Source organism: Kryptolebias marmoratus, linkage group LG1 (assembly GCF_001649575.2).
Source record: "Kryptolebias marmoratus isolate JLee-2015 linkage group LG1, ASM164957v2, whole genome shotgun sequence".
NCBI lineage: Eukaryota > Metazoa > Chordata > Actinopteri > Cyprinodontiformes > Rivulidae > Kryptolebias > Kryptolebias marmoratus.
Genome location: NC_051430.1, coordinates 17,031,529 through 17,044,175, shown reverse-complemented (window position 1 = coordinate 17,044,175; position 12,647 = coordinate 17,031,529). Strand labels below are relative to the sequence as shown.

Genomic DNA, 12,647 nt, shown 5'->3' with positions numbered 1-12,647 from the left:
GGTTGCAGTCGAGTCAATTCATACACTGTTTTTACAGAGACATCTATAGAGAGAAATGTTAAAATGATTTCTTTTGTATGATGCAGTCTATTATGAAAGATTCCTCTCTAAGAGTACTTATTGTCAAAGCTTTTCTATGCAGATGGAAATTGATTTCTTTTTGTTTTTTAAAGGTAAAGAAGGGAAGTGTGGCTATTTTGTATTTCTGTATTTTCTGTTCAGTGTATAGCTCACATTTAGTTGGTACAGCATGTTTACATCACCCGCAATGCTGTTCATAAAGAACATGCCAAAGAGTCTATTTTTTGGGTTCCTCTTTTCCTGTTCTGTTGTAGCTTGCATTTAATCATTTAACTTGATGTTTTGGACTTGTGCTTTTCTTCACTGTACTTTTTATTTTTTTGTGATTTTGGTCCATTGAGAGAATGTATTGTGAAACACTCAAAGGCTTGAACGTAACAGCTGCTTAGGCAGAGATACATATAATTTATTTTCAAGCTGCTTTTGATCTCTTCGTGTGTTTTATGCTGCCAGGTTCAAAAATTGTTTTGCTGTCACTTGGCCCAGCAGCACTTTTTATACACACACACACACATATTTATATGTTCAACAGAAGCCAGGACACTTTCACAGATTGATCAAGCAGGATGCATCAATGATGAGAAGTTACTCAGCAACATAATTAGTTCACATATGTTTTTACATTGTTAACACCATCAGCGGACCAAGTAATACAGCGGGCTACAAAAGCAATAATTATGTTCTGTAACACTGACAAAACATGTGTATGGAAATGCGTTTTCTTGGAGAAAAGTTTTATTGCCTGTGAACGTCTCTGGGTGTTTTACCCTTATTGTGCACATATTATCATTTTTATATTTATATAACAACTATTTTTTTTTTTCAATTTTACAATGTGAATGTCTGAGATATTTTGTGATTTTTTTTAAATATTTTTTATTTGAAATGATATTTGTTTTTCTTGCTCTAAGTCACCAAAGAAATAAAATAAAATAAATATATGTTTTAAAAATTCTAATGTGTTTTTCCGCACTTCCGTGGTGCTTGAGTACCATGGGAGAGGAGGGTTACTGGGAGGGTGCAGATGGCTTCCCTCACACTGACCTTGCAGGGGTTCCACCAGCAGGTAGTGCTATAAAGCTAAAAAACATCCACCTTAAAATGTTGGGCTTTCATTTGGTAGAGAACAGAACGTGTTCGAAAGGGCTTTAAAGCTTTATGTGACGTGAACGTTGAGGATTTTCAGAGCAAAACAGAGTCTTGCACATAAATCTCAAGTTCACATACGGCAAAGCTCTGAAGTAAGAGCTGGGTTAGAGAAAAGTGATGCTCGAACGGAATCTGCTGATGCTGCAAAACAGCACGTCTGTCCTACAGAAAAAGCTTTTATTTTTTTAGTCGGTGTGACTGAAGCTGTGTCTCTTGAATGTCAGTTTATGCTGCGGTGCATGAAGAAGTCCTTTGCTGCGAAACACAGAAGCCTGTTTAGTAGATTGTCCTTCACCTGCGAGCCCACAGTGCTCTCCATTTACAGCAGCCACTTGAAGTTCATGGTGACATTATTGGCACAGAGCACATAAGCTGGGTAATACCATTAATTTATAGTCTTCGTAAAAGTTATAACTGCTGTTTTCACTGAAACTGCTCACCTTGTCATCAGCCAAGACTTGTGATCAAAGGCGGCTCCGAAATGCTCCAGAGATTATAAAACCTGGACTCGTGAAACTCAGACGTCTCAGTGGAAAACCCTAAACCCCCTCTGCTCAGGTCTCGCTGGGACTTAACAGGCTTTTGAGGTTTAATTAGAAGAGGAAATGCCCTGCCCTCTTGGCGTTGACAAATATACTTGTCTGATGAAAAGCGTCATTACTGTCATCAACTAATTACCCTGCCACGCTCTTGTCCCACATAACTCAATCTGGATGTCTGGGTGACAAATGTTTGGAGAGTATTGCATCTGCAGATTTGCTGGGAAGGTTGCACCACATCGGACACTGTGAAACCACATGAAATGTCAAAACAAAATGAAATGCTCAGCATCGATCCAGCAACAGATCATTCATTTTGCTCTCTGCTCAAACCACACACAGACAAAGAAAATCTGTCAAAATTAGTGTCTGTCACATTTTGATGAGATGAATAACTAAATAGAGGAATTTTTATGTTAAATAATATGGGATGTTTAAAATCTTTTTATTACATTTAGTTGTACATACAGAAATGCCGATTATTTTATTTTCTTACTGTATCCACATTTTAGAGTTTTACAATACCCTTTATTATGCTATTGAGGCAGAATGTGTTTTTGTGTTTATTTTTTACATTTCACCTGTGTTCTGTTGTTCCCCAGTGTTTCATTTACCATCAGTACCTTTCCTCAGTCTGTTCTGCCCCTCCCATTCACACCTGTTCTCTGTAACCATTAGGCTCACCTGTCACCTCTTACCTTATCAGTCCCAGTGCATATCATCCTCCAGCCCTCACTCATCTGCAGTTAGTCATTTGGTTTCATGCCGTCTGGTTCTTGCGTTCTTTGCTACTTTGTATTTTTGCTGCCATGCCAGCCTTTTTGTTTTGATTATTATTGTGGATAATCCTTTATTTGAGTTCCCATGAAAGTCTGCGTCCTTGGGTCTTACATAACCGTAATTTCTGTTGTTTTTGTTTTTGATTTGTTTAAGTAATTTCTGTAATCAAACTGATTAACTTTAAAACTAGTTTATTGTTTTGAGAAATCCACATTTTGACTGAGCAGTTTTTTGAGGTACTTGGTAATTATGTATTTGGCGTACTTAGTGTTGAGAAATGACCTAAATCTCTTTTTCCTACAGCTGCCGTGATCAGTCACGGTAACAACACTTTATTAATAATTGTTTTAATTGCGACATAATAAATTTCGCTCAAACATGCTCTGAACTCAGATGTTCTGGAATGAGAAACAGACTTTCCCTCTTTGGAGTAAGTTAACTCAGAGTTTACGAATAAACTCGGCAGTTTTGGACCTCCTTCCTCAAGGGCTACTATCCTGCATGTTTTAGATGTTTCTCTGTTTCAACACATCTGGGTTGAATAGATGGATGATTAACAAGCTTCTGCAGAACTTAAGGAGACTCCGAAAAGATAATTTAACCATTGAATCATGTGTGCTGGATTGAGTAAACAAGTAAAACATGCAGGATAGTGGCCCTCAATGAGGATTGGTCACCACTGCTCTAATCTCTTTAAATTTTTGCTCAAGCTTTCCCGGTTTGACTCTATGCATTGTGGTTTTATTGTTAAAAAAAAACACTCTGGAAATTGAATCAAAAAGTTATATTCTTTATTTTAAACTGTGATGTTGCAAAGGGACATGGCAAAAACATAAAATTTCCTTCAATTTTAATGTGCAAGAGTGTTCAAATAACACATCCGCAAGAAGTGCCAACATGACAATGCTCAGGGTTAGAAAAAAAAATGTTAAAAAACTTTTAATGAGTCCCACAAAAAAATCAAATACATTTTGTCAAAATGGTTACAAATTATGTTATCTTAAAATCATCAAGAAAATTATATAAAAAAATCTTCCTCTGCTAGAACATACAAACATTTAAAATGTCTTTCAGACATTTTTTTAAAATCTGGACTTGATGTAATAGAAAAATGTATTGAAACGTATGTCACGATAAAAAGAACAAACAGAAGAAACCATTTACATTTGTTCTCTTTGCAGATGATTTGAACACAGCATTTCTGGTTAGAGACACTGCATGCAGTTTAAAATATACGTTTAAAATAAACTGCCTAAACTCTAGAAATCAATCCAATAGCTTGAATATTAGCATAACATTTGTTTAATAATAGCTTAAATCTTAGCCAAGGTATGTTTGTCACATTGTAATCAGTTTGTCTTTACTAATGTGGTACTTATTATATATATATTTAAGTATAAAAAAATTAAAGACACATTTTAGAGTGGCACAAATATTCTGCACATGAGCATTAGTGTTGCACTCAAACTTAAACTTCACAATTAAATTGCTTTTTGGGGAGACAAAATCAACTCATGGTCAAAGAATTCTTGCCTCTGTCACATAATAATAGAGTCACACTTTACCTAAAGGTCTGATCAAAGAATGCACAGCAAGAAGAACATCTAAAGGCTACAAACAGGTTGTTGTTTTTTGCATATTGATTGGAAATGGATAGTATCTTAGCATTATCACAGCATCAGAAACAAATTGACTTCATACTAGTTAATATCCAAAACTTTCCTGCTTCATTGTTTATTTAAACGACTGTAGTTGTTGTGGCACTTTGGTGGCTATGGTTTCTCCATAACTCTCATGGCTCAGCTTTGTAGCAGTAGACACCATAAGACTTAACCTGTTTGTCGGGGAAACTAACAAAGCGCACTGCAGCTTCTGTGGGGCTGCAGTTCTTGCGGGGCCTGGAAATGGGGTACCGGACACTTCCATCAGCCAGCCAGCCTGCATCGCAGCGATCGTAGCCATTGAGCTTCCAGGCAGCGAAAATGTGGCTCACCTTGGCGATCTCTGCATTGTCTTTGATGCACGCCTGCACAGCCTCATCAAAGGTCAACCTGTCTGGCTGGACCAGCCAGTAGACACGACCTGATGGAAGAGTAAGCAAAACAGTTGGTCAGAAAAGAAAAAAATGTTCACCAGTTCATTCAAGGAGCTTTGTGTGTTTACTTAAGGTCAACTGATTATTCCACTATAAATAACATTTTAAGAAAATGGAGATAAAAGAGGTTAAACAAAAACTTACCCTTGAGTGCGGAAGCATAGCAGAACACATCAAAGCGTCTGCTCTGCTTGTTTTGACGTCCATAACTTCTAAGGCCAGGTTTGTTAACGGAGCCACCACAAGGTTCTCTGGGTTTGGTGATGGGATACTGCACTGTACCATCATTCAGCCAGCCGGCGTTGCACCAGTCCAGACCATCCTTCCATTCCTTAAACAGCTGATCAAAGGAGGCAACTTCAGCGCCCTGATCTTTGCAGGCCTTCACAGCATCGTCAAAGTTCAGGTTGTAGCGTCCATGATGAGGAGAGTATGGGAATACAACACCTGAAGGAGGCAGAAGGTTTTTCTTAGGCCAACTTGTCAACAAAGAAAAATAGTCATACCTGTCTATAGTACTTTATACAGTGTAAGCAAGTACTTTTTAAAAGTACTTATTTAAAAGTGTGGTCAGCAAATATAAATGTCAATGTATAGCTCCAGAATGTAGATGCATAATTAGTCAGTTTGTACCTGTGTACCTATTCATGTTTCTCAAAAATGTATGACCATAATTCCTATCAACCAACAAACATGAATCCTTTACCATTTAAACTGCGGAATACTGCACTCCACTTTCTTTTCTTTAACACTGTGTTCTTAGTCTTTTTATACAAAGAATTCTTGTGCCAATCCTATTTTCTTCTAAAGGGCTGTAACATTGGTGTATCTCATTAGGTTGTGCTGCGTTTTTTTTTTTATATTTGAAAACTTGACAAGTAAAGGAAAAAAGAAGTGTCAAATCTAAAAATGTTTATACAGTATATTAAAATTACCTGCATTCTTGGAGAAATGGGGAAAATATTTCTGGAAACGTCTAATGAAGAACCTACAAAAATGCAAAGACTTGTATCCTATTCACTGATTGTATGCCAACTTTCTGGTTAATACCTCTCTGGGAACCAGCTTCTTGCTACACACATTCTTTTTTATGCTTGTCAAACTCTGTTATGTTTGACATTTTTCACAGATGCACCTAAAGGAATGAGAATAAATTGTGCCTTTGAGACAGTCTGCTAAAATTAGTGCCTAAATTTTAAACTAGTTTTCTGTTCAGTTGTTATGCTGTTATGTGTAGTCAAAACACTGGTTCAAACATTAATTTAAGCTGTGCTTTTAATGCTTGGACAATAAATAATTTGTGAACTAAAAAACTAAACAATCTTTAAAAAACCTTTTTTTTTAAAAAAAGCAACAACCTAATCATTATTAAGAACCTCTATGAGACATTACATGAAAGTTTGATTTGTTTGAAGCTAATTATAAAGAAATAAGGTCTAACGGCTTTGTACAATATATACTGTATGTATTTTTCATTCGTAGACTGCGATGTCTTTATTTTAGGCGACACAACTCATTTGGTTTACAGTTCAAAATGATTTAGCTTTAGTAACAATTGAAATCTTTCACTATATTGAGCTGTCTTGCTGCTCTGAATCAGGACAGTTTATCCGTGTTATTCCCCAATGGAATCTCAGTGGAAATTGAGAAATGAAGCTAGATAAAAAAACCTAAACAAAATACAACCAAACAATGACAAATAAAATAAAAAATCCTTTGGTATTATTACTCTTTGCATGTTCAGAAAATGGGTGAGATGCAAAAATCATAAAGAAAAAATCTGGAAATTGTAGAAGGCTATATCAAAAGGCGGACAAGGAAAGAGGAAGGAGACTTCAAATGTTCAAATGTTATCCTGACTGACCAGAAAAAAGACCAGAAATGATTAATATTTTATTAAACACAAAATAAAATACTTGCAGAAGAAAATTGCAAATCTTAAGAATAACAATGAAAGAATATATATATAAACATATATATTTACCTATTTGACCATTTTCCACCTCTAAGATGACATCTTGAATGATGTCTTCCACCCCATTCATGATCTCACAGTGGTATTTTCCCATGTCTTCCTTGGAGACATCAGTTATTGTTAAGGAGACATCCTCATTATCATCTGAGGCCTCCAGAAACACACGATTCCCAAATCTTCCATAAGTCTTCTGGTGTTGTCCCATTAATAACAGGACGTCTTCGTCCTCAGATCCATCTTCTGCTGCTTTGGTCCATTTAACTCTCAAACTGCCAAACATTACGCTGTCTGGCTCATATTTGCAGGGCAGAGTGACATTGCTGCCTAATTCAGCCTTGACTAGAAAAGAAGAAGAAAAAAATATTACTGTTACAATAAGCCCGTGCGACTTTGACATTAAAAATATGTTCTTCTTAAAGAACAGTTAATATTCATTAATTCCAAATGTCACCTTCAATTCTGCTTTGATTTGTATCTTTTATAAAACAGATTCAGAAACATTTTGATTGGGGATACTCTCCCAGTGATTTACCATTGGTTTTCGTCTTTATGGATAATTATTTTGTCTATATACACAATAGTAATGTAAAGTTTATTGATTTTACATATACAGTATGCAGCTATGGTCAACTAAAAACTCTGGAGTCTGGTTAATTTAATTTAGTGCTGGTAATTAGCCAGTTTTCAGCTTCCGCAGCCAATCCTCTACTTAAGTCTTATTCCTGCTGTTGTGAGTCCTGGCAATAGGCCTTTGGTTTTTCAGCATTAACTTTTAAAATTAAATTCTTTTCCTCTATGTGTTCCATCTGATTTGTGTTAAACATGTGAGTTTTTTTTTTAAATGAATGACAGAAATCATTTCCTTTGAGCAGGGATCTGTGTTATTCCTGTCCAAGAAAGGCCAGCCTTTAGCTGAAAAACTGGGGGTTACTTCTGTCTCACCATGGATTCCCATCATCTCCCTGACCTACATGATTAGACCTCACAGGACTTGCTTACTTAAGAAGACCTCAACCAGCATGTGCTGACCTACGCCAGGCAGTGATAAGCAACAAATGAATGGTTAAACAGGACCTCTGACTCCACTCCAAATCCATATACCAACACACAACACAGGTTAGTTAAGGCTTCTACAATCAGTTATGTAAATTGTGAGGAAGAAGACATAGTTGGCAACTAGTCATGCCACAGACAGCAAGGTAGTGAGATTTAACAAAGTGGCCTGTTTTAAAATTCCTTATCCCCATATACCTACTTCCTCTCCACGTCTCCTGTGTCTGAATTATGTAATTTTACTGTGTTAAACGCTTTGTGTGCACTAACTAAATCTGCCTGTTCAGGCCTCTACTTCAGGAGGCCTGAACAGCAAAATACAAGCTCTTATGAGTCACCAGAAGCACGTCTGGAATACGGTGTCCCTAGCTCTTCAAAAGGAAGGAGCATTTCCCTTACGGGTAATATGAGAAATAAAAGGAGCTACTGACTTGCTCCAGTCTGCTCTGCTCAGCCCAAAACTGTTGCACAAGAGCAAAGACTGAAATGAAAGAGGCCTATAATAAAGTTCATGTCCAAATTTTTCAGCTTTGGAGTTTTGTTTGAACTTTGTTTTATTAAAAAAAAAAAAAAAAAAAAACACTCAATGGGTCAAAGTTTGTTTGTCTTCTTTTATGTATACTTTGCTGCCTTGACATCTTTCATATGTGTCTGTTTTTTTTATCAAAGGGGTGCATTTACAGTCACCAATCTGGTTCTTTTAGCAAGACTAGTTCACTATAGTAACTCATGTTGCAGATGTTTTGATTTGAATGTAAATTAACTGAAAGTCACCCTGTCACATTTTTTTTATGATTATATTTTCCATCAGCAAAGGCACATTCTTTGCTAAGGTAACACATTATTCCTGCAAATGTGTTGTGATGTTTGTTGTTGAAGCCACCTAACTAAACCACATAATTAGAATATTAACTTTGCATGTCTCATGAGAACCTGCGCATCTATTATGCTAGGAGTTTAAAAAAGAGATAAATAATTTGAATGTTTTGTCCTGATTTACTGCCAAGTTTTCCCACACTGCTTCATTCTATCACATTAACATATTTTTAACTATAGTAATTAGTGCACAATAACTTTGGTGCTGAGGAACAATAACATTATTGTACTTTTTTATGGAAATAGGGAAAAAGCCTGAAGAAGAAAGCCTAAAATGAAGAAAAATGTTTGTTGATTAGAGTTTAAGATATTGTTCAGGAAACTAATGCAATGAAGGCCTGGATATGTTGGACCTGAATCTAACACTATTCAAGTTATTCATTTTCTTTCTAGGGCATAGTAATTTTTTTCTTCTTGTTAGACTTTGCCTATTTGTTCAGTTGCCAGATTTGTACACCTGCACCAGAAAGCTGTTCATCTCTGTCTCTATCCTGAATTTGGATCCCCTTTCTTGTATGAAACAGTGGGATGTAAACTATTTCAGCTAAACTATACAGTACATGTGTGTTTTTCCAATTCAGTGTCCCCAAGATTCTTATTATCAAGCACCTCTTCATAGGGATTAAGCAGAATCACTGCTGACAAGTCTAAGCTGTTGCTCAATCCCACTTTATACCTCGTTACACTTTCCTTTTCACTCACAAGCTTGTATATGCCAGTGACTCATTCTATTGCCACATTTTTAAATTTAATAACCCCACTCATGTTCCAAGTGGTTAACAAGATGCCAGGTATTTTATAAGCTAAGTAACACTTTCACTGCTTATGACTAATGTTTTCTTTTTTCTTTTTCAAAACAAAACAGTGTTTAAAAGACCTTTCTTTGCCAGTTTCGCCAGTGAGAAATGACTCAACCTCTCCTTCCTCATAAAGTCTCTGCATGGGTAGCAGTAGCGTGTGGGGCAGCTGAAGCCTAAGTGTGACTCAACAGCTCATCAAAGCGCTCGCAAAAGGTGACGTCAACGCCAACTCCCCAGGTGCGATGCCACCCAACTATAATGTCAAGATATTTCCAAAGTTTATTTATGAGTTTAGAGCAAACAAAGGGGTTCATTGTGCTGTTGCATGGAATTGTTTTTCAGTGCAAAGAAAAAAATTCAACGACTAGATTTGGTTTGTAGCCCTGCAAAATGAGATACAATGAGTCCACTGATTAATAAATATAATATCTCCAATGTGAATATCTTGAAGCCTGTTACTGTAAAAATAAATCCACACTCTTTCCTGCTCCTGTATTCAAACCTGCAGAGAATATAGCCTCAATTAAGCGTGACACATTATACTCATAATGCCACAGCCTGTTGTGTGTACCTTCAGAGCAGGAGAAAGCAGGGGATTAATCTTATTTTTTTTAGAACTAAAAACTTCATGTGACCCTCTAAGGTCAAAGGTGAACCAACATGACTCATTTTGCATACAAATGTGTGCTTAATTAGTGGACTTATTTTTTTCTTGAAGAGTCCAGTTGGTAATGAGAACCCAGTATAAAGATCTAAGTAAACATATGTATAAGAGTAAAGCAGCTGCAGCAAAGCCATGTTGCCATTTTATTACCAAGCACAATTATCTCTCACTCTGTAAAAAGTTGCATTAGCAAATGATTGGAACCATCTGTTTCTCTGCAACACTGAGCTTTAAGTTACCAACAATACAGAGATCCAAATTTACTCTGTGTGCTGAAACTACAAAAGTCTAATTAAACTGTTTCACCCAAGAGCATTCATTTTAATTGCTGATCAATTCTGGCCCAGATCCTAGATGTGAACACCTGCAAATCTGAAGACTGCACTTTGCTTGTTTACATCACTGCGTACCACACCCTTTAACGGAGCAGCAAGGCATTGGATGACTCGCAACATCCCACAGCTTTTACTCTCCTCTTCCTGTTGGCCCATTGGTGCGGAGAATGGAGAAAGGATTAACAAGCACAGCTGGGACAAACACAGCAGGCCAACTCCTTCACACTAGGTCCACTAAGTATTTCCTGTGTTCTGTCATACGGGGCAAACTCAAATGTGTGTCTGTGTGTGAGACATGTCATCATTTGGGCACACATATTAAATCCACGTCAGTTCCAATCATCAGAAATTGATGCCAACTGTTAAATTGTAAAAGAAACATTAAATGCAGCTCCATCAACATCTTATATATACCATTTCCAGTCAAGCTCCCTTTTCTCACCCAGCCTGAGCAACTGGGCCGAGGCTCAGTAACCAGCAGCCACAGTGAGCATTAGACCTAACAGACTATTACCTCACAGGGAAAGACAGTCATCTGGCTGCTGTTCAGTATGGGGCTCTATACATTTGGCTGTGGGTGATTAATCTTTGCTTGGCTCTTGTCAGGCTGCCTGTTGCCATGGCTCGTTTCCAAATGCTCCCAATGTTACAGTGACTCAGTATGTCTTAGGACAGGCAACACCCCATGAACAGACAGGCTGCTCCTATTACAAAAATATATACCGCACAGAACAATGATCGATTTGGCTGTAGCCAGGCAAATGTTTTTACATAATACAGAGAGAGAAAAGTCATTTACAGTGCATAGAAACATGACATCCCCGGCTCGTGAGAGAAATTTCAATGACTGGATAAAGAAAGCTTATTGCCTTAATAGTGAGAAGCCTATCTCCTTACAGAGGAACCATTTCCACTGTTCCTTGGAAGAAAGACAGCCTAATTTTGGATGTACTGAGTCAGCTTGCTGGGCTGTTGAAAATGCATTAAATATCACTCAATCTAAAAGATGATGGCTCCTGGATAGCCTATATTCTTCTTACCAGAGTACTACAGATGGGTACTCTGGTAGTATAATAGCTCACAGTTGCAGTTGGTGTCAACTTTTGAATAGGGCTCAAGTGCAAGTAAAATTACATAAAATAAATATATATAAAGGGCAAAAAGTCAACATTTAAACCCTGGAAACTCATGACTATTTTTGCATCTATGGAAGAGTTTATGTCCACAAAAAAGGACAAGCACTACTAGCCTAGTTTCAGCCACTGAGGCATTTGTGACCTACTTCTAGTACAACAAGTGGGATTAATGGTGTGGGTCTTGAGCAGCAGAGCCACCAGTAAGCCCCCCGGTGAATGACAGGGTAATTTATTCACCAGCCAGTCCATGCCGTGGTGGTCTGTATGCAAGTCAACGAGTCAGTGGTGAGTCACAGTGTATGCAAATGTGTGTTACCCCAGAGACAACTCTGTTAGTCAATTCTACAATGGCTCTGTTGTTCCACAAGCCTGCTGTGGTACCACTTTACTCAGATCCCTTACACATCTCATCCTCCTGCTCTTCTTCTTTCTGCACACTGTCATACATACACATATACATTCATACAAACAGAAACAGAAACACAATCAATGAAACTTAAAACATTTGCAGCATTTTTTTTCTTACCTGTTATTGGAGAAGGAGGACTTGTCATTTCACAATACGCACTGCCAGCCAGGCTCAGGGAGATTATTGTGATGCACAGCAGACTCATCATTTTCTCTCTGTGTGCCTTTCTTTACAACTTTTTAGTTTTTAATATAAAAGCCCCTGTAGCTCAAAAAATTAAAAAAATGTGATAATGAAAAAGAAATAAGTCAGAGAAATTTGATTGTTAATTTTAACAATTTTCTTTCTAATTCTTATTCATCTATCTGCCTCTTTTTCCTCTTTGTGCAGCAGCAGGCTGTTGTGGTGCTACTGGAAAAATTTGGGCTCCTCAGAGGTCCAGACAAGTTCCTTTTATTATAGCCTTGCATGGTAGAGACCACTCCTCCTCCCCTCAGCCCATCACCATTCATAGCTTCTTTACCAGGTCCCCTGTGGCACTTCTTATAAGAAAAAAAAAATCTCTCCTCTCTCAGGAGGGAAAATAATAAGGAAACAACAAATTTTAGGCAAATAATCAGCAAGTTTTGTTTAAAGTTAGTGGCAGACCTTAAGTAATTTGTTTTTGCAAAGAAAAAAAAGCATGACTTAGACAAATTATAATTATCATGTTTAATGCTTAATTCACAAATGAATAAAAAAAATTTCAAAAATTT

At 37.2% G+C, this 12,647-nt stretch overlaps 1 protein-coding gene across 1 annotated transcript; it reads right to left on the bottom strand.

Moving 5' to 3' along the window:
• Window positions 1–3,323: 3,323 nt before the first annotated feature.
• hapln1a (hyaluronan and proteoglycan link protein 1a) lies at window positions 3,324–12,328 on the bottom strand. Its single transcript, XM_017427968.3, has 4 exons — window positions 12,010–12,328; window positions 6,629–6,958; window positions 4,789–5,091; window positions 3,324–4,631 (listed from the first exon to the last, which is right to left on the bottom strand). The coding sequence occupies exons 1-4, from the start codon at window positions 12,098–12,100 to the stop codon at window positions 4,342–4,344; spliced, it is 1,014 nt and encodes a 337-aa protein (XP_017283457.1). The 5' UTR covers window positions 12,101–12,328; the 3' UTR covers window positions 3,324–4,341.
• Window positions 12,329–12,647: the final 319 nt, after the last annotated feature.

What these genes read in the sequence shown, in the direction of transcription:
- hapln1a (XM_017427968.3), bottom strand. Translation starts at nt 12,100, where the DNA reads ATGATGAGTCTGCTGTGCATCACAATAATCTCCCTGAGCCTGGCTGGC. An exon ending in TCCTCCTTCTCCAATAACAG is followed by an intron (nt 6,959 to 12,009) that starts GTAAGAAAAAAA and finishes CTTCTTTTCTAG; the next exon opens with TCAAGGCTGAATTAGGCAGC. An exon ending in GGTGGAAAATGGTCAAATAG is followed by an intron (nt 5,092 to 6,628) that starts GTAAATATATAT and finishes TGCCTCCTTCAG; the next exon opens with GTGTTGTATTCCCATACTCT.